This window comes from Etheostoma spectabile, chromosome 16, assembly GCF_008692095.1.
Source record: "Etheostoma spectabile isolate EspeVRDwgs_2016 chromosome 16, UIUC_Espe_1.0, whole genome shotgun sequence".
Taxonomy (NCBI): Eukaryota; Metazoa; Chordata; class Actinopteri; order Perciformes; family Percidae; genus Etheostoma; species Etheostoma spectabile.
This window is the reverse complement of record NC_045748.1, coordinates 5235986-5258516: the sequence shown is the minus strand read 5'-3', so window position 1 is coordinate 5258516 and position 22531 is coordinate 5235986. Positions and strand designations below refer to the sequence as shown.

Genomic DNA, 22531 nt, shown 5'->3' with positions numbered 1-22531 from the left:
ACCAGTTCATGGAATGTTTTGAAAAGGGACCATTGTAAAGATAAGCGCAAAGCCTACTGATTTGTCTTCTTCTTTCTATGAGATTTGTCTTTGTTCTATTCTATTCTAATCTATTCAACTGACGAGCTACAATGTTATGCAATTGTAAAAGGACAATCAAGGTACCGCTGATATACATCACCGACATACCTTCGTACATAACAACCTATGATGGACACAACCTCAAGCCAATCCAACCCATATCTGGCAACAGGTTATCGGCGGAACCCCGGAATTCAGCCAATGGGAGAAGACAGGAGGCGGGACAGGGTGGTGTCGAGTTACCGCTCATGTTTAGCGTGAAGCGATACACGTTTGGTTGAGCTTTGAAAGAGGGGCCATCATCCCGGCGGCTCGGAGGTGAAAAAATACAGTTTGAAGTCTCTCTGGATGCATTTTAAATGAACAAGCAGGCTTTTTTGATAGGTACCTGAATGCCCGTCCGGTGCCCTTTCATCTCCTCGTTGGGTAAGTGTGATTTTTGACAAAGAAATGTAATTGATTCTTAAACGACAAAACATGCAACAGACCTGTTTATTTGTCTGTGACACAAAGTAGCAAGCTTGCTAGCGGATTTTTTCATACTCTTTTCTTTTCTTTTCTTTTTTTTGGAGGCGAATTGAGGAGGAGAGGAGAGGGGAGGGGGGTGCTATCAGTCATTTCGAGACAAAAGAAACCTGCATATTTTCACTGTAACTGTACCTCACAACAAATGACACACACGAGTGAAATGAACTCGCTTTTTGTTGCTTAGCAAAGTCTGCATGCACTGGCGGTTAAGTCAGAATCGCTGTTAGATGTGTGTGTGCGCGCGTGCGTTGTGTGTGTGTTTTTATGTGTGTCGTTTCGGACAAGAAGTAACGTTAACCCAAGCCGATAATTTCCCACAATAAGACGAGACGTAGACAAAATAACGTCGCTTATTTTGCTCACAAGGCCCTGATAGACGTGGTCGTAATTTCGACTATTCGTATACATTGTGGCCACAACAGCACGTTTTCCGCTTTTTTTCATCCTTGCATTTTGCTTTTTGTTCCTTTTACATTAGTAAGACTTTCTGTTCAGTTTGCGAAGGCTCCCACATACTACAAGGCGTTATACCTGGACAACCCCACCAGCAAAGGCTTTTGTTGTTTTAGGAGTTTATCTCTCCTTCTTTGTGTTTCAACCTTTAGCTAAATGAATAGCCACACTCCCGCACTTACGTGGTCCTTTATTTTGCTAAATGTCCATTTTTGAATTACCCTAATACAACGTGACAAACCTGTATCATTTTACTTAGACGTAACGTTGTGACAGCCTTCTCTTATTCTGACGTCGAAGCCTTCGTCCTGGACCAGTTATTTGTGTAGTGAATACTGGCCCTAATTGATACCATGCTTTGATGTTTATGCAATATCGGTCAACGGTATGTATTGCGATTGTAGTTAATTATTTTCAGGAATGATCTAACTAGTTCTGAAAGCCATTCAGACTCTTGCTCTAATAGTAAGCAGTCCAAGGGTTAAGCCTGTGAAATGAATTCTTAGAAGGAGCTTGGACGTTCAGAGTAACATGCTAAGGACTATTATCCCTTCCTGCCTGACAGCGAGGTGGAGAAATCTGCATCACTGACTGGTTCTATCTGTATTTATTATTTCATTATGGGTGAAGAGATCACATTTGTTTTAACAATTCAATTAGAGTATTCTCTGTAGATCCTTTCTAGATATTCTCCATCTGAGTGGGTGTGTGTTTTCTCATTAGGCTTAAAAATGGATGTTTGCTATGAGAGCTATAATATAGGAAATGGTCAGAGCTCATGTCAACACCCAGAACTATATGTTTAGCGTGTGTTGAGAACATTAATTCCACATTTCACTAGCTGTTTTCAGCACTGATATTTCAAATCCGTGAATTGCTCACCTGTTCCTGCCCAGGGTTGAACATAGCCTTACACGGCTCAGCTTTAGAGAGTGAGCACTGGTTTTGATATAAGGATAGCTTTGCTATGGATCAGCAAAGGGTTAGTACAGATAATGACGCAGATTTGTCACCTTATACATACACGGGCTACGTTCCACTCTTCTTTGTAAAACAATAACAACGTGAATATGAATGCTATGTTGTCTTCAATTAATCTTTAAAGGTTGACCAAACAAAGAAAGGAAACCATATTTTATGACGCAGTCTCATCCACAGGCGCGCCATTTAGGTAAAATCAATGTTTATTTAGACACTTTGAACGTTTTCAAGTGATTGGTGCAGCGTTACAGCTGCATGAACAGCATCTGTGAAAGTTGAAAAGTAAATGTTTTCAACGTTATTTCAACTTTGTGAACAGATTACATTACCAATATAATAATTTCAATTCTAATATTATTACCAAAAGTCCAAATTCTGATACAATATGTAGTATGTAAGCAGCTATTGCCCAGTATCTCTTAAGTGATCAGTACATCATGCACCCCTCACAATGGATCTGTGTTTAAGGATGTAAAGGAGTTGAAGTGGTTTTATGGGATTGCTGCCTGTTTGTGCAAAGAGATGAGTTTCATTTTGTTGTTGTCAAAAAAACAGCAAACAGTATTGCACAAGTGGACAGCAATGTGTGCACCAGCAGTAGAATATATATTCACCAGTAATTGACCAACAGAGAAATGAATGCTGAACATTAAACAGAATTGGCTAAAGCTTCAAAATTGTGTCCTATGACTGATCCATGCGGTGCTGTACGGTGGGAGAGTTGGCAACACAGGGCTGTGATAGATACAGTATGGCCATGGACAATAAAAAAAAACAACCTATTCATCAGTCTGGATGTGTGGGCATAATTGATGTAATCATTTCAGAAGAAAATGTTATGCAATGAGTTGTTCAACAGACTTTTTATCTTCTGAACTATCTTACTCTTTATGTCCAAGTGTTGATGTGTCCTTTCTCTTGTTTCTTCTCTGTTTAGGTTTCTTTGGATGTACTCCCTTGGCTCCCTACGTTTTGTGCTGTCCATGTGATGTTTCCCAAGACTCCTCAATACCAATGTCTTAGTTCTGACTAGACATTCATTAAACAAAAATACTTGCTTGAATTCGGTATATATAGTTTAAAAAGAAATCTCCGGCAGGAATTCCAACAACCCAATAGCCTGTATCACCCTCCTTCCCCTCTCCCTTTTTCTCTTTACGTTAGATTAAGAGGGGCACAAAAACACACTTAAGACGCACAAGCGCACACATAACGTGCACAAGCCACCATGTCCTCCATCCTTCCCTTCACTCCCCCTGTAGTGAAGCGCCTCCTGGGATGGAAGAAGACTCCGGCAGGGAGTGGTGGAGCCGGAGGAGGCATCGGAGGAGTTGGCGAGCAGAACGGAGGAGGACAGGAGGATAAGTGGTGTGAAAAAGCTGTAAAGAGCTTGGTGAAGAAGCTGAAGAAGACTGGGCAGCTGGATGAGCTAGAGAAAGCCATCAGCACGCAGAACAGCAACACAAAGTGTGTGACCATACCCAGGTGAGATGAGGGCACACACATCCAGTATTTCTACGTCTTTCTGAATCTGTATTGTACGTGATCACACACACAAGCACACATACATTTGATAAATGTCTTGAAAAATCAATCATCAAAACAAATTGATATATTGACAAATTCCACAGCAGTAACACACTTTAAGTCATGCTCACATCCACACATCTGCAGTGCCCATGCACCGGTATACCACAAGACCAGAACACAGATCAGCACATCGCGGTGTGTCAACACACATTAAAGTAAGAACGAGGGTGACTGGCAGCCACAGGCTTGCAGAAAGAAAAAAATCTTTGTTGTGCAACAACAGGTCCACTTCCTCTTTCTGTTGTGCCATACATTGGCAAGGCGGCAGAAGTGAAACCTGATTGGAGGAAACAGATGTTGAACACATGATGTCAACCAAGCTTCTTAAACTTCATGGACTTAGTTGGAATTTATTAGCATGAGCCTAGAAAACTAGACGCTCCCTAGCGTCAGCAAGCCAGTGTCGTCTAGCAACTCTCTGTTGGCTTGCGAGCTGGAAAAACCAAACTGTAGCAAGCCAATCACATTGTGTATAGAGTCGGTGGGCGGGCTTAACATGACGGCAGAGTTGCGACGGTTCCGCATGAATTCCCTGCAACTTGAAAACAAAGAAGATGGCGGCTTCTGCTGGCGAACAGCGGTATTTAGAACCAGCGTTAGCCGTAACTCTGGAAGACTTGGAGTTGAGCACTGAAGTCATTCCTATAAAAAGGAAGATATGTTTTGGAGTTTTGCCGACCGGATACGGCAAAAGTTAAATCTATTAACTAGCATTGCTCTGGTTGGTTGTAGCACTATCCAATTGCGTGCTGAGGGAATTAGAAAGAACCATTTATCCCGCCCCTCGGTTTGAGCCCTGTCTATGGGGAATTCCCAGACCCAACATCTTGATGTGGGTCTGGTTTGTCAGGCTAATGGGTTTTGGTCGAAATGTTCCTGTTAGCATAATAAACATTTAAAAACAGGGCAATCTAGCTGGCTGATAACAGTTTAGCATTGCATGGCTTTTGTACACCCACCATCCACTTCAGTGACAAAGACTTATTGATATACAATAAAGTAAAACGAAGTTGTGCACTATTAATTAAAACAAAATGTAAGCCTAAGAACAAGCTTTAGAAATAATGAAACAAAGTATTGATGCATCAAGCATTACAAAGTAAAGAAGCTATTGACTGAGAAGAAGGACTTTTTTCTTATCACCTCAGTCTTTGCAGAGGTTCACAGGAGGATCCGTTATACCTGTACATCTCTACATACTCGTTGAAAAGGGAACACCTTGAACTCTTTACAGTTTTGTTCACAGGAAAAGGTGTTTTCAAGTCATTTACAGACTTGTACAAATGGTTTTGTTTCTTCCATAGAAACCCCTGTGCACCTAAACCTGCTAATACTGCCGATAGTTAGCCTGAATAGACACAGGTCATATGTCTTTCAGTATAGATTTCTCCTGTGTCGCCTGACAAGGTACACAAGCCCAGTCACCAGACCAGGTGAAACCTTATCATGACAAAGGTGGCAAAGTCAAGGGGAGCCCCATGAGAAGCATGTGATTAATGTCAATCAATCCGCTGAGGATCAGCAGAAAGGAGAGCTAACTAGGTTGCTCTGTGAAGATTTTATGAGCTTCCCTTCTCAAATTTTCTTTCTAATCTACCCTTCCTTTTTTCCCTCTCTTAGTGTCCTACGATTATGAGTAAGTATCAATAATAGAATTTGTCCCTGCAGAGAAATAATCTTTTTGAATGCCCGACTGCACACCCATGTCAGCCACAAATCACCTGGAGCTGATGGGGATTTATGGTGCGTTCCACTTGAACTGGGAAGTCGGGACATCAGAGATGACGAACCGGATGAAGTTTGTCCTCTGCATTTAACCCGTCCTTTACCTCCTAACCTGGCTAGAAAACACCCCCCTCCCCACTCCCACCCCATTAAATCTAATGGTTTTCCAACTTATTTTTACTGACTTACTAGAATGCGGTCAACTCCATTCCCTCTGACATCCAAGCTGAAGAAACGCAGCAAAAGTGTCACTTCAACATGCCACCTTGCTGTCTTGAACGCTGGTCTTTCACTAAAGAATGCTATTCCTAATCACCACACCACACTGGTTCCTCAGCAGACAAAAAAAGAAATAAACATGGGCATCTAAACCTAGTTTATACCCATTATTACAATGCAATCTTGTTAAATCTGGTATGCATTTGGTTAGACACTAATCCGATAGTGTATTTGCATTTACAGCAGTGTATTGGCATTATTTCGCTCACGCGTTTTTGAAACGGGTAAATTGCTGGGGAGGTGGCAGGACTAATAAGCATGGCAGGTGCAGGGTTAGCAGAGGTAGTGAGTACTGCGGGTGTTTACTTTTCATTTATCATGAACGTATTCATCCTCTACGACTCTAGCAATATAAGATGGTGACAGATGTTCCTGGTGGGTGGATAGTTTCTCAGCAAAGCACTCTCTGTACGGATTCCTGGCTGAGGTCGGGGAGATCTAATCACTTTGCAGTCTTAATGCATCCTGAGTAGATTTGCACCTTGCATCGACATGCTACTTTATATGTCTTACTATCAGTTATAGAATTGAACAAGTGTGAGCATCAGTACTGGCTCAGGTCAGTGCAGTTCGGTGGAGCAAACTCATCAGATAAGTTGGTACAGAGAGTGTGAGTGTTGTGAAGCTCTGTAGGTAAAGTATGAAGCAGGGCAGTGCTAGAAGAGGCTTAAGTGAATAAATCACTATTTATCCAATATTAAACTACAGCATACTGTATATTATCACCATACACTGTATGCGGTTATATACTGTTTGCTGAGTAGTATATCTGAAACTGGTCTCAATGACAGAAGAATGTTTTAAAGGGGGGGGGGGGGGGGGGGGGGGGGGGGGGGGTGCACTATGCCAAGTCTTCACTCTGAGGAATGTAGGCTTGATAGTAGCTTCTGAAGTGGCTATGATAAGGTGATGCTGGTTCTTGTTAGACTTGAATACTTCTTGGAAGAAGACGTTTGTTTTCATCTCAAAAGTACAGCGATCGCACCATACAACTTACGTTCCTCCAACTTGGGTCCTATCACCGCTTTTGCGCTACTTCTTTATGTTTGTGCTGATCAGTGAATAAGGCAATTACAGGTAGGCATGTAGCACATCCTGGGTTCATCAGATGGTAAACCGTGGAATTATGGAGCTTAAACTGAAGTATGGCTGTCCAAAAAGAGTGCGGATAAAGTATTTTTTTGTTTGTTACCATGATTCTTCACAGATTGACCGTAGCTTGGTTGAAATGGCTACATGTCAGGGGCAACGCTACATTCGAGAGGTAGGTCTGGATGGATCACTTGACAGTGCTCAGTAGTTTTCGGCAGATAACACTCCAGGCCTTTGAAGCACAGCTTACTTCCCTTTGAACACAGAGATGTAATGTTGAAGGTTGACGTATAAGATAAAATTGTCCTGGTTGTTGTTTATGACAGACAGACATTGGGCCCTATCTTGCACCCGACGCAGAGCCCGACGCAAGTGTCTTTGCTACTTTAAGACCGCCGCAGTTGGTAATTTCCCATCCCCCACCCACAGTGTTAAAATAGCAAATGCACCTGCGCCCATCTTTGTGCCCATGGGCGTGCTGGTCTTACAGGGAGGTGTGATCAGGTGAGTTCTTGGCGTATTGCTATCTTGAGGCAGCGGGAAATGATGGCATCACTGACCTACAAAAACCTGGTCTAAAGTCAGGAGCACAACATTTCATTGTTATTTTAACAGCACATCAGTAAAATGCGCCTAGGCTCATGCAGAGCTTGTTTGAAACGCTCCTGGCTTTTAAAGGGAATTGGAGATGACACACTGGTTTATTATGCCCAAAATACACCTATGATTTAATGAAGATGCTAAATACAACCCATTGAACCATGTGCCTGGTGCACAGACCGTTTTTTTCTGCCGTCAAACTAACCGAAGTGGATTTGGACATGACCTAAACGCACCTGCGCCATGCGCTTAACGCTGTGCGCCTAAGTTGTTAAAATAGGACCCATTGTGTGGTTTGTACCGGTGACCTTTTAGGTGAGAAAGGAAGAAAGCAAGACATTAGCTGTGTCTGGAGGTAGTCTACTGGGGCTGGAAGTTGTAGAACCCTTTGATAAGGCAGATAAGTGTTGAGATAGAAGGTCTTGTACAGACAGGTCTGGCAATTACAGACAGCAGAATCTCCTCTCCTCTCTGACACGCTGAGAAATCTCATAAGTGCTTTTGGAGAACAAGTCAGCAAATAGTCTGGGTGTGTGCTTTTTTCAGTCATGCACACACTTTGTATTTGTAAACACACATTTGTGTTGTATGTGTTATTGTTTTATGTTGTCACATCTTGACACATTTTGTATAGTCTATTAAACCTATTTATTTCCTCATTCATATATCATTGTTGTGTAGAAGCATCACACTTTACCCCACAAATGTCTTCATAATAAATTGCAGAAATGTGAATCACGTGTAGTTGGCGCTGCAGGAGCTTATGCAACCTTGTAAAAGCTTTAAAGTGCCCATATTATGAAAAAAATCTGCACGCTTTCTACGTTACTAGCCGAGGCTCTGTAGCTAAAACAAAGACCTAAACACACAGGATGAAAGCAAGATCTGCAACCATGTGCGGCACAACAAAATGATGGTGTTTTTTCGAAGATGAAGCCATGTAAACCTATTCTGGTACAACCTCAAAATACAATTATGAACCTGAAAATGAGCATAATATGAGTGCTTTGAAAACAAGTCAGAAAACCAATCAGACCTGTATGTAAACATACGGGAGCAAGAAAAAGGAATGAGAAGGTGAATTGATCTGGTATCAACTTATCAAAGTTTTAACAGGTAGTCACAATTCAGTATCGTCTACCCCGCATCACCTGATTGCACCACATCACTGTCTGTCCAATTTGGATTTGTTACATGACCACCTGTCATCCAGTTAGTGTCTCTTATTGATAAGTGCAAGGGGGGGGTCATTTTTCCCCTTTCCATGTGTCAGTGAGAGACCCAACTGTACATGTTTATGATTTCATTCTACTAATTTGGAATGAAACGCCTCATGTTTACCATCTGTTTTCTTTTTATTTATTTATTTTTTTTATCCCTTTTGCACTTTTGTGTGTGTGTGTGTGTTTGTGTGTGTATACACACATTGTTTGTGTGTGTGTGTGTGTGTATGTCTGTAGTAATTGCTCAGATCTATGGGGTCTAGGCTCAGGCCACACAATAGAGCAGTGGGACTCTACAGGAATGTACGGATACCCTGACCACGGCAGGTGAATATACTCACATGCACTCAAACACACAATGAGTCAACAATTGCTCTTCATCTTGTCATGCATTCATAAAATATTCATCTGCCTTTTTATAATCTGCAGTATCACTACACACTGGTTTTTGTAGCCCGTTTCTATTTTATTAAGACCATTGAAAGACTTTGAGACTATCTGAAATGTAATAATGGAGCTGTATTTGACTTGCAATAACCAGAAACTATGCCTTCATAGCTGCAGTTGGCAACTTTGATTAAAACAGAACAACCTTTTGTCATATTTGATTGAACTGTCACTATATCCTGGCAGCACTACCTGATTAAGATAATCTGGTAATCCTCCTTGTGCTCCAAATGGCATAAGGGAAATAACCAGTCAGAGCCGAGGATTCTGAGACGTGAAATAGTCAATGCAGTAACAGAATCTTGGTTCATATTTCATCGGCCCTGCCTAGTTTAACAGTTTTTTATCACAGTTCACAAGCTGTCATTGACACTGCGTGAGAGACTCCTCGGATCTGATTGGTTGATAATCTTTGGGCTCGACGGAAACTTGCAAATGAGATTAGGAGTGCTAAGAGGAGGCAGAGGAACATGATTTATTTCTTTTTTAACATTTGTCTCATGTAAATATAATTATTTTATTAAACGTTACCTGCTGAATCTTTAAGTACACAGTTTGAGAGATGTTCACTGCCTGTGCAGATTAAGTGGTAGTATTGATTGTTCATCAAAATACATTAAAGTGTAGTTTCCTGGTAATTTTCATAGAGATGCTTTGTCTATAATAAAAATTGCTTTCTGTAAAATGAGCTTAGTCAATTATAGGCTTGAATTACAAAGGAGCAGTAAAGATGGCGTCTGATCTGAAACTCTGATCGTGCATGGCTCTTTCCAACTCTAAAAATAAAGTTTTTAGACACAGCGTCCTGAACTCCACTGGTTGGCGAGTCAGTAGCCTTTCTTTTTTAGCAAACCAGAAACTGAAGAAAGCACTACTAATCTTCTGGCATCCCTCTCAGTGTATAGAACACATTACTGAGCTATTAACTATCCTCTTAAGGTCACTGGACGGGCGTCTTCAGGTGTCCCATCGCAAGGGCCTACCCCACGTCATCTACTGCCGCCTGTGGAGATGGCCAGACCTCCACAGCCACCATGAGCTCCGGGCCATCGACTCCTGCCAGTTCGCCTTCAACCTAAAAAAGGATGAAGTGTGTGTCAATCCCTACCATTACCAGAGAGTGGAGACGCCGGGTAAGGAACCTTCAGAATCGTGTGTTCCTGTTTAACTCTTGAGTACTGCTGGCTGGGACCTTCAATGTGCCCACTAATAGGTCAATAATGACATTGATCATGGCAACTGAAAGAGTTAGAAATGGCATTATAACTTAAATTTGTATTGGTTCATGTAGTGGAATCCAGTCTAGATTAGAGATGTGCCGATACTAATTTTGGAAAAGCCTCCAGTACTGCCTAAACTGCTGGTATCGGTATCTGCAAGTAGTTGGAGAAGCAAGTTTAAGCACTGAGCCGATACCACGTAACTTATCCCTGAAGACAAAAAAGTTTTAAAGTATTTTTTATGTTCTTTTTCCATTATGACTGACTGTGAATTGTAGATCATCAAAGAACGTTCTATGGCATTCTTTCTCTGTATACATTTGTTAGTTTTACAAAGGGTTTTATCTTTCAAACCTTTGTCTATTCTTTATTTTCAAAGGTCCATATCTGATTTATAGACAAGGTCAAAAGTCCGGAACGATTGATGAAAAGCAACTTACATTGATTAAACTTGAATTTAACTTTCAAGCAATACGTTCGCAGTTTTAAGGCAGTCAAAAATGAATTAGTAAAAATTACATTCAAGCCCAGTGGAAATGACATCAGCTGTGTGCTTGGCCATCAAGTGGTATTTCAGACTGGACCTGCTGCGATGATAGCTTGGTTCACAACGACAAAACACACAGATCACTTTGGTCTTCTCAATGGAACCATTTGGCAAGTTTTTAAAAAGTAAACTTTCCATTTAGAATCTTATTGGCGTCCGTTACAAGTTTGCTAGTCCCAAAAGAAAGTTAATCTCGCAATTAAAAAATGAACGCTGTTAAAGTGGTTTGCGTTAACGCCGTCAATAATGCGGTTAACTGAGATTACTAGTTTAAATGTTGTGTGGAGGAGCCAGATTCTCCTTCAGGGTGTTTTGGAGGAGGGTCTGGCAAAGCGAGACTACAAATAATTCGATCTGAGCCAGACCATACAGCAATGATAGAAATCATCTCACATCCACACAGGGATTGTAGTATACTGCTGTTAAAACATAGTATCTGCCAATATGCAAGTTCAGGAATCGGAACATCTTTGGCTAGATGTGTTTACTTTCTTAGTGTTTTGGCGTGTGTGCATGAGAAGCAGGTTCTTGTTGTTGCATGAGCACACTTGCTTAGGGGGGAAACAATGCATTTAATGCTACAATTCAGATTTGTTTTGCAAATAATATATGCCTCCGTCAGTGACAGTTCCTTATCTCTCCAGTGCTGCCTCCGGTGTTGGTGCCACGCCACACAGAGATCCTGACAGAGCTTCCTCCTCTAGACGACTTTACAAACTCCATTCCCGAAAACACCAACTTCCCTGCCGGCATAGACCCTCCTAATAACTATATACCAGGTCTGTATGCTGCGCAGGAAGCAAAAACACATTGTTCTCATTCACTTCTTACCCTAGCTTTCATACAAGCTGACTAGATATGTATTTAACAGAAAGTTGGTAAGTAAAGGTAAGATTATAAATGCCATCATACTCTCAACACCTAAAGTGGACTTACAAGAACACACCGAGACCTCAGTCTTGTTTAAAATGGATTCTTATTGCTTTTTTACGTGTCTTTTTACAGAGACTCCTCCACCTGGCTACATCAGTGAAGATGGAGAGACCAGCGACCAACAGATGAATCAAAGTTTGGAATCAGGTAGACTAGTAGTGTACATGTCACTGTTCATCTTACTGATCTGAAAAAAAACAAACACTATAAGGGCTAGAAGGTCAGTTTTGACAACCTAAAATCAATCACCAGCAAGGAACATAAATGATACACACGTTATTAGTAGCTTTAAACTAGGGATGAGCAATATGGCCTAAAATCCATGTATTTTTTATTTAACTTTTATTTATTCAGGGAAGCCTCTCTTTTGCAGGAGCGCCCTGATCACATTCATACAGTTACACATTCATACCTGGAAGCTTCCCAGTACAACCGCAGTCTGATTACTAACCGGTTGGGGTTCAAGGGCACCTCAGAGGTAGTAATGAGGGAGGGACAAGCACTGCTCTTTCACTTTCCCCTCCAAGATTTTATTCTGCTGGTCTGAGGATTGAACCACGACCTCCCAGGCACAAGCACTCTTCTCTAACCTTTAGGCCACCACTGCCTGCATATTCGCAATATACGTTTCAGCCTCTTGCGATAACTATATATAAATTATAATAGAACCATTTTGGAACAGGTTACATAGACCAAAGGAAAGCCAAACTGTCTTTTTAAAGATAAAGAAAACGTAATATGTAGTTTTGAGAACATTTATTGCATATTGTAATACGTAAAATGTAATACTGTAATTATACAACATAATGTTGCAGATAAATAAAATCCAAGTACACTAGCTGCAGAGACTTTAACAAAGAAAAAACTGAAATATTGTGTTTCTTTCCTTTTAGGGCAAATCATTCTAAAAGGCACTACACTTTAGTTAGTTCAAGTCCATTCAAATGAAAACATAATAAAGTGCTAAATAAAAGAACAATAAATGTTTTGAATAAAAAAAGATACTTGAATTATAAGGCATATATAATCGTCCGTTATATAGTGACTTGTAAGGTTGGTGAAAGGCTCCGTGGTATGGCTCCACCACGGGTCCATTGTAACGACTTGAATCCGAAACCAAGTCCAAATAATGGATGTTGCACCGGTCTTTTTCACCAGCTCCTCCATTTCGCTTTTCGGGTAGATTGCATCATCAACATGCAGTATCGCGATAATATAATTATAATTAAAATCTCTACCGTAGGCCAATTTTGTATCGTTTTATATTGAATATCATTACTATCGCCCATTACTACTTTAAACGGCACAATTTGCAAATCAAATGTAACTTAGATTATAAAAAGATGTTATGTGATTTAATTTTTTTTCCTCCCAGGCTCACCAGCAGAAATGTCACCCAGCACCCTATCACCTGTCAGTCATGCACTGGGTAAGACGATCACTTTTCTTATTTTATTATAAGTCGATGTAAAGCTCTTCAAAGTAAATTGTAGAGCCAAGATAATTCTAATGGTGGGAAAAACATTGTCATTTGTGGTATTGAAAATGGACCAAAATATTTTGTCTACAAAAAGGCCTCGACAGTTGTTGACGTGTGAAACGTGTCCACCTCGATTTATTTTCAGACCTTCAGCCGGTTACGTACAGCGAACCAGCGTTCTGGTGCTCGATAGCCTACTATGAGTTAAACCAGCGGGTCGGAGAGACGTTCCACGCCTCACAGCCGTCTCTGACAGTCGATGGCTTCACCGACCCCTCCAACTCTGAACGCTTCTGTCTAGGGCTTCTCAGCAACGTTAACAGGAACGCAACTGTTGAAATGACAAGAAGACACATAGGTACACACACACACACACTTCTACACACAGAGACAGTAACTCATCAGTTATTATTAGTACAGATGTACACTGATTTGTTAGAGAAAAGTGAATTGTATTTTTGCAGTGAAGGAAGCTTTTGGGGGTTTCGAAAAAATATATATTTTATTATGGATAAACTGCTGAATAAGCATGATATTTCCAATGGCTTAAAGGGATGAAGATTTCTTCTATATGATATGTTGTCCTCCCTTTTTATCTTCACATCTTTCCTGGCTCCCACTCTGCAGGTCGCGGTGTAAGGTTGTATTACATCGGAGGGGAGGTGTTTGCCGAGTGCCTCAGCGACAGTGCCATTTTTGTCCAGAGTCCCAACTGCAACCAGCGCTATGGCTGGCACCCTGCCACAGTCTGCAAGATACCGCCAGGTTCATACACAGAAATAGTGTTTCTTCCTTTTCCTCTCTAGCCAGATGAATGCTACACAGCTAAAAAAAACCTGCGTTCTGGTTTGCTAATAAGATACCTATCTTTTGAAACTCACATAAAATCATTGACCAAATCCTGTTTATTCCATTGACCCAACATTAGCAGATTAAGGGCTGTGGTCTCTCAGTAAGAACTGGAGATGCTCATCCATTCCTTAATTTCTTCCAGTATTGATTATTGCAATGTACTCTTCTCCTCACTCAATAAAATCCTTCACCACCTGCAACCCATTCAAAACGCTGCTGCTAGGCTACTCACTAGATCAAACAGGTGCACCCATATCACCCCTCTACTCTGCTCCCTACACTGGCTTCCTGTGATTTACAGGATCCAATTCAAAATTCTCACCATAACCTATTATATATAGGGCTCTACATGGTCAGGCCCCCTGCTTATCTTGCCAACATAATTCACTGTGGAATGTGGACTGTTTTTAAGGGACAAGTGAAGACACAATTTATGCTAGCTTTTGGGTAACCTATGTCTTTTATTTATTGATCATTTTATCTGTTGTATTTGTACTTTATTCTAGTCTTAGACTATTTTTCTACTATGTTTTATCATCTATACACATTGTAAAGCACTTAGTGACCCTGTCTGTGAAAGTGCTGTATAAATAAATTGTACTTACTTACTTACTTACTTACTTACTTACTTACTTACTTACTTACTTACTTACTTACTTACTTACTTACTAACTGGAAAAAGAACTGTTGAAGCTTAGTAGCTTAGCTGAGTTGATGTGATAAAGGTATTTTAATTTCATCCATAATGGTCTGAAAAAGATTTGGTGAAACCTGTAGAAAGATGGACTGAGCTCCGACTGAAACTTACACGGCAACTTGAGGAGGAAGAACACGAATACCTACTACTTATTATTATTATTATTATTATTATTATTATTATTATTATTATTATTATTAGTGGCTAGTTAAAATATTATGATGATAACGGTCTGGATTGAGGAACATGCTATGTTTCTCACCTGATATTGTTAAAGTGAAGCCTCGGCCTCAGACTCTCACCCACACACTGGCTCATCTTAGCCCATGTAGCTTTAAATGAGCAGTGTGAACAGTATCATTACGGTGGCACGGAATTGTACTGAAATGACACAGGGATCTTGTGCGCGTTCAGGGGCAGGACAAGTCAGCCTGTTGGAGTATAATCACCACCATGCAACACACCCACACCTCACAATACATCTGCTTGGTGCTTTTAAGTTATGTTCACATAAACGGCAAAGTAAAATCCCATGTTTTTGAAAACACAGTCATAAAGCAAATCACAGATGATTGTTTTATTTTTATTTATTTTTTAACTTTCTCCCACATGAATACAATTTAAACATATCAGACTTTATCAGGGATTGAAAGAAAAGACCTGGAAGTATTTTCATTTTTTCCCCCAGTCTTTTCTCAGTCCACCCTTCTCTACTAAGATGGATAAAGGTGTTCTAGGTCTACTCTCTCTGATTGTGATGAGCGGCATATGCCTCACACCTATTTTCTTCTCCTTCTTTTTCTAAGGCTGCAATCTGAAGATTTTTAACAACCAAGAGTTTGCTGCACTGCTGGCCCAGTCAGTCAATCAGGGGTTTGAGGCAGTCTACCAACTAACCAGGATGTGCACCATCAGAATGAGCTTCGTCAAGGGCTGGGGAGCAGAGTACAGGTATGGTATGCTCTGACACACATCATTCTCTCTCTTAATGTCAGCCATGACGAGTGGAGGGTTGTCCGGTCAGACCGAAGAGTGACACAGTGAAATTAATTCTTGCGTCCTCATGTGGTGGCCATTCTGGGAAAGCTTGAGGTGACCCAAAGACTGTTGGTTGCTGTTATATTAAATTTGATTGTTTGACATGGCTTACAGATACAGCCTCCTCCAGTTTAGACACCCTCCATGTACTCAGGTTTCAGCACTGTCACATGTTTGCAATTGACCACCGGGACAAAGTTACAATTGATTTAACGGCCTGTGTGGGAATCCACTGACTACAGTGATTCCATTGAAAACAGAAATGGTGCTGTTGTAAATGCTGGTGTGACTGAAGCTTAACTTCTGGGTACTGTGGCTCTACCTGTTTTTCTTATTAGGGTGTAACTTTAGAGGTATCAGTGTCAAAGGTTATTTAAGGTTGTTTTTGTTGTTGTTGTTTGTTGTTCACTTTTAACATGTTTTTGGGGGGAAACCTCAGCTAGGTATGTTTATGATTGCCCTGGGCAGGTTTGCTTGCAGCTAAAAACTTGCAGCAAACCATATCATACCCTGGGCTGGTAGAGCTCATGTTGGTCCGGCTAGAGCCCAGCAAAGTCTGCAGACTCTCCAAATGCTGCTTAGTGCCAACAGCAACTGTACCATCTGCCCTGAACACTGACTCCCAAACGAAGGCCCGATGTAAAACTACAAATATCATAGCAGGAGCGTTGAGAAAAAAGGCACAACTTACCTGAACTCACAAATTCTCTAACCAATCTCCCGCTCCATTGTCCCTTTACTCATGGGGCCACTGTGGCTCAGGTGATATAGCAGTCACCTACCAATAGGAAGGTTGGTGATTTTGATCCTTGGGTTCTTGGGCAAGACACTGAACCTTGACTTGCTCCCTATGCTGCTGCACCATCAGAGTGTAAATGAGTGTGAATGTTTGTCTGATGAGCAGGTGGCACCTCGTATGGCAACCTCGGCCTCAGCGTATGAATGTGTGTAATTAGTGAACGGTTCCTGGACTATGAAAAAGCGCTTTGAGTAGTCGTTCTATATGCAGCACTATATAAATGCAGTCCATTTACTCACAAACAATATAATGCAGATGCATCTTTACATAAAAACCTAGGGCATGAAAAAGTAAACAAGCATCTGAGAGGTAAAAGGTTTGTGTTAGCTTACGCATGCTGTCATCTGCACTGCATGTGTACAATCTCTATTATATTGCTCCTTTTGTTGTAAAATGTCAGAGATTATGGAGCATTTGTCTGTGTCTTTGTGGCCCTCCAACCATCCACCCAGCAAACATCTGTTTAGCTCCTGGCTCTGCTTTGTGTTGCACCCTCCCAGGGGCTAGACAGCAGTGTTTGTGTGTTGTTTTTGGCTTGTCCTCACTGGCCAGGGTTAAGCCGTTATGTAGCCTGTCTGGTTAGCAGTCAGCGTCTCACCAAGCCTGGCTGGACCACAGTGGAGTGAGCTGGGTTGGATCATTTGGTGAGACCTGGGCGATGCAGGCACCTATTCACTTTTTACTATTTTCTGTGAATCTCTTTTAAGAAAAGTGCTCTACCACTATACCTCTTAACAATGCTACCACTACTTTTCTTCCTGTATTAGGCTATTGTTTCTTTTATATGTTTTTAAATGTCTTTATTGAAATAATCCAGAATGTTAACGCATTTCAGCATTCAGTTAAGGGAACATGCTAACTTATTGGGACTTTAGCTTATTCACTGTATCCCCCTGAGTTAGATAAAGCCAAACACACCCTTTTCATCTCTGTGCATATCGTAACTCTGTGTGACGCACCCACGGCTAGACTAGCTCAGCACAGATCCTGGAGGTAACCAGCTCCATCTAGCCTACTGCTCCCAATTAGTGACAAAATAACGCCAAGATGTTCCTATTGACATGTTGTGATTTGGATAGTCACAGCGTGTACAAATAACAAAGTCACATGATACACAGCCATATTCTAACCATATACACACTGGGAACTATGTTCTCAGAAGCGAAGCAAAGCACTGCTACTTCTGGTAGTTGGGCGGGGTAATTTGCTCGCAGCACTTGAGAAGCCCCGTGGTGAGGAGCAGAAATCGACTGGAGTTCGCTCAGAGTTGGGGTAATAATCCGGCCAAGTAGCAGTGCTTCGCCTTCTGTCTCATGGGACCTTGTTCTATGTAATGAGAACATGTTGGCATTATTTTGTCACTTATTGGGAGCAGTAGGCTAGATGGACCTGGTTACCTCCAGGATCTGTGTGAGCTAAGCTAGCGGTGGGTGCGTCAGATGACACGCACGGAGATGAGAAGGATATGTTTGGATTCATCTGACTCTGGGGGATACGGTGAAAAAGCTAAATTCCCAAAGTGTTCCTTTTAATGACTGGGAGAGGAACTGGTATGAAAGTACTGAAAGAAAATACTAAAATGAAATAGAGGAGATTCTGTTATCTACAAATGCTACTACAGGGTTGTGATAATGTTCACAATAGCCTCACAACATATCACATGGCAAAAATACTTTTTGTTTTTTACCCTTATGATGTATGTTATCCCTACAGACGTCAGACAGTAACCAGCACTCCCTGTTGGATTGAGCTGCATCTCAACGGCCCCCTCCAGTGGTTGGATAAGGTGCTGACCCAGATGGGTTCACCATCAGTGCGCTGCTCCAGTATGTCCTGAGCGAGGTCCTGCTGCCGCCTACACAACATCAGTCTGACTTTTCACAACATTTGTCCTTGCCCGTATGTCCTAAGGAAGACCACCGTGCAGTCTTAAATGGTTGCACCACCAACGTTTTCATTTAAGAAGAAAAAAAATGATGACACAATGCACCTGCAGGACAGGAGAACGACATCACTCAGACAATAGTGGGATGTTAACAATGATGTCACAGTGGGCCTGATAAACTTTGGCTCTGTTGGATTAATGTTAGGATGACATTCCAGTAATCATGGGCCTATTAACTGAAATCTTCCTGCAATATAAAAATGTCATAAAGGACCAGACTGCATTCACGTTTTTGGTATTTGACTGTGGCTTTGATCCAGAAACGGCTTCCCTGTCCTGCTTAACGACATGGTAATTGCTGTTTCGGGGATGCACGTGGGACCTCCTAGCCACAGGGCTGTCTCTCCAACCACTGGTCCACCTCACTGCTTCATTACCAACCTACCGCAGCGCAACTTTGATTCAGCGTCAAGATTTCTGTTTACACAAGGTTGACCAAAAGTACAAAGTAGTACTACCACTCCAGACTCATGTTCAACCAAAGTCAGCTCCACGCCCGGACATGAATTCTTTCTTGGTTCTGGTGACCAAACTTCCTTCCGTTTTTATCTGAAATTTCCACTCTTCTCCTAAATCAGGCCTGTGCTGTTGTTGTCTCAGACCTGCCTACGCTGGAGTGATGGACGTCAGCTCTGAAAAGGGGTGACCACCAGGGAGAGCATGTTGACGTCTATAATTATCACACACCCTGTCTTCACATGGTCAAATGCACATACGCACTGTGACACAGTCAGACCTTTGCAGTTCACACACCACTTACAGCAACTTGCTATTTTTGACAGAACGACAAATCCTCTCCACTGTGTTTAATGTTAATTGGTACCATTCATCCACGAGTGTACAGGGGGGTAGATGTTTTGAGTTTGGATCAGAGCTGAAACATCAGCAATTAGTAAGTAACTCTCAGTGCAAATATCCCTCTTCTTGAACTTCATACAATCTTTAAACTTTTTTTTTAGGCAGTAATAAAGGCGTACAGATTTTAGCCCCAGTTACCCGTTTGCCCCCTCTGGTTTTTGAGGCCCAGCAATTTGCACTCATTCTCTGTTTCGCCCCTGCACGCTCTTATCCTCTCTTACATTCTCTACATTAACTTTTTTACAATTCCATCATCTTGCTTATGCCAGAGAGTTGAATGTCGGACTTGGACTCAATATATGTGCGTTTTAAGAATCTTAGCCTCAATGTCACCCCCTACTGTCTAAAAGAAAAAAAGATACCCTCATTAAGTTTCACTGATGCAGATATTGCGTAAGTCTCTTGATTTCATGCTTGGACTTGCGTGGTTTCCCCATTAACATTTTGTTTGATAGGAAGACAAGTCCTGCTACATGGGACTTCAAAACAATTTGCTTCTACACTGTACTTGCACTGCCCCAAATTATGCACACTTAATATTGCTACAAGAAAGTTGCCTTTGATGTAAAATACAGCAAGATATGCTTTGAAATGTACAGATAGCAATGTTAAAAAAAGCCCAATTAAAGTCATGACAATTAAAAAAAAATATATCTTCCATATTTTTAAGAATGTTCACTATAGAGTTTTTTCCGTGTATTGTCCTCAATTGGCTTATTAAAGATGATTTTAATGTCTTGCCCCAATTTCAAAAGTCAGCTGGTACCTAGTACCAGTATTTTAGTGGAATCTGTATTTTAGAGTCTTAATCTTAAGTATTTAAGCTTTAACTATTTGACAAGCTAGTTATACTACACAGCTTTTATTTCTTTACACATTCTTTCAGTTACATTTTTGTACATATGGATATATTTAAAAACTTCAAAGATTTCCTTCCTTTTTATTAGAATTCAATATTTTTTTAGAAAATGCCCTCTGTTTGACAGGATCACAGCTTGATGATTTATGAAGTATGTAGCATAGGATGTAACGTTTTCATTGAATTTACCACAGTTAAAATGTTGTGACTGAGAGGCCAAGTCCTAGTAATTACAATCCTCTTTTCTTCAAATCCTGAGTTGGCTACTAAAATGGTAAAAGTGGCCGGCCGGTGAATCTATCAGCTGTTATAGCTGGTGAAAAAGGTAATTCCTTACCTTACTCTTACTAATTTTTCAGCTCTATGGGTGTGACCCAAATTATAATAGTGCTGTTCCAAAGACTGAATGCATGTATTTACAGTATGTCCTGTACACCGCAGATCCACTGATGACAACCTAATAATAGCTTCACGTTTTCAGTATTGAATTTTATTGGCTTTATTGTAAAGATTAAATTTGCCAATTTCCTTTTAGAGTTCGGTTAGTCTCAAATTGATAGTTACAAATCAAGATACCTGTTTAAAAAGATACAAACTCCAATCCAGACCTTTTGGGTTATTAAGAGCTGGGTAATATAGTGTTATTTCCCACTATCAAAGCAGTTGGTATTCATTTTAGAAGCTCAGACGCTAGAAGTTGAATTTGTTGAATTATGTCTTACATTGCCAAAATAGGACATTTCAGTACGCAATGTAAAAGCTGCTGCCAATTTCAGCTCCGCAGATGTTTAATTCACACCACTCCTTTAATGTATGGGTGTACACTGGCAAATTACAGTGAGCAGGTTTACATGCACTCATATTATATCCCATTCAGGGCCACTTTGCTCTTACGTGTATCGCAACACATAATCAGAATGTCAGCACAATAATGGGCTTGTAAGTGGGACATGCAATTTTAGGTGAATTGGACAAGGTGTATACATGCCACATACTGTCACATTCCGTACATTGTGTTTGACTTGTTCCAAACTGTGACAAAAATCTGACAATGGTCTTATCTCTGTGCACATTAATGCCGGCGTGTATGTACGAGGATACACATGTTCTGTTTGATCACTCCCTGCTGCAACATGTGGGAGAAATGCTGATTTAAAATGTGTTGTAAAACACCAAATGAAGGTTTAACGAAGGTTGATCGTATGATGGCTGAGACAAGACGTCCAGAAATCCTGATGGTTAATAATACACATTATCAGGATCCTGAAGAAACTTTATCATTTAGGATTTGCATTTGATACAGACTTGATAGATGGCATCCCCTCCTACAGGGCGATGTACTTTAACACTTGGACCAACTAAAAAAAGCAACACTTTTTTTATTTTATTTTATTTTTTTAATCCTGCAGGACAACCTGTTTTTATGTCGGTTTGACCATGGCAAATCATGAACTATACAGTATTTAGGAAAACCATTTCCTTTATTCATTGAGCATTTGCCTGGGTCAAATTGTTATAGTACTCATTTGTAACCAGGCTGAGACCAGCCGAATGCAGTGATTTTGTCTCTCTGTGTGTTACCGTCTGTCTGTCTGTCCTGTCTTTATGCTGTTCCAATTATTTTCAATTATTAGGGGAAAAGTGAACTGGACTTTCCCAAGGTCAGTACACATGAAATGGAAATATAGTGTTCACTTTTAAGGTTGTTGTATCATTGCTAACCCACGTTTGTTCTATGCAGGACTGTGTACTCAAACACATTTCCCAAAAGTGTATTTTCAGATGACAAGACATGCCGTTTTATGCATATTGCCATGGTCCAGCAAAAGCCTTTGTATCAACTTTGTTTGTTCCTTTTTAATGAGTGCCACCCAACATTGTACCCCAAATTCTGTTTTGGAGATGAAAGATGAGACCATATGAGGTTTTCATGTAGTCTAAATCTACACATTTTGAGGGTCCACATTCCTATTTATAGTTTGCTCATTGTGTTTTATTTTATTCTTATTGTGATGACAATTGTGTATCCCCCAACAAGCATCTTTCTGATTAATTCCTAAGAAGGTGGCTTTTTGGAGAAAGTGAAGTTTCTATATGTCGCTGGTGATGTTATTGTATAGTTGTAGGTTTATGTTACCATACACGCTGTTCCTTTTCCTTGCTATCAATGGAGCATATTTCATTAGACAACAAGTTGTTAGGAAACACTGATGATCTAGGCTTTCCAACTCTTCAACATATACAGACGACTTCTTACAGTGTACACTAATAAAACGTAAGAAAACTAAATGGTGTCCAGTGTTG

The 22531-nt window shown here is 40.8% G+C and overlaps 1 protein-coding gene across 3 annotated transcripts; it reads left to right on the top strand.

The window, feature by feature from the left end:
• Positions 1 to 307: 307 nt before the first annotated feature.
• Positions 308 to 21604, top strand: smad2 (SMAD family member 2). Of its 3 annotated transcripts, none has more exons than XM_032539702.1 (11): positions 308 to 507; positions 2981 to 3528; positions 8790 to 8879; positions 9939 to 10132; positions 11411 to 11545; positions 11772 to 11834; positions 13075 to 13128; positions 13325 to 13537; positions 13807 to 13944; positions 15535 to 15679; positions 18279 to 21604. In XM_032539702.1, the coding sequence occupies exons 2-11, from the start codon at positions 3272 to 3274 to the stop codon at positions 18400 to 18402; spliced, it is 1413 nt and encodes a 470-aa protein (XP_032395593.1). In that variant the 5' UTR covers positions 308 to 507; positions 2981 to 3271; the 3' UTR covers positions 18403 to 21604. The 3 variants fall into 3 exon arrangements, with proteins under 3 accessions (XP_032395593.1, XP_032395591.1, XP_032395594.1); XM_032539700.1 differs by having other exon boundaries at positions 11772 to 11846; XM_032539703.1 differs by lacking the exon at positions 8790 to 8879 and having other exon boundaries at positions 11772 to 11846.
• The last annotated feature ends 927 nt before the right edge of the window (positions 21605 to 22531 follow it).

Excerpts from the sequence above, each read along its gene's own strand:
- smad2 (XM_032539700.1), top strand. The coding sequence starts at position 3,272 with ATGTCCTCCATCCTTCCCTTCACTCCCCCTGTAGTGAAGCGCCTCCTG. Across the intron at positions 3,529-8,789 it reads AAGTGTGTGACCATACCCAG|TAATTGCTCAGATCTATGGG; the intron begins GTGAGATGAGGG and ends GTATGTCTGTAG. Across the intron at positions 13,129-13,324 it reads ACCTGTCAGTCATGCACTGG|ACCTTCAGCCGGTTACGTAC; the intron begins GTAAGACGATCA and ends ATTTATTTTCAG.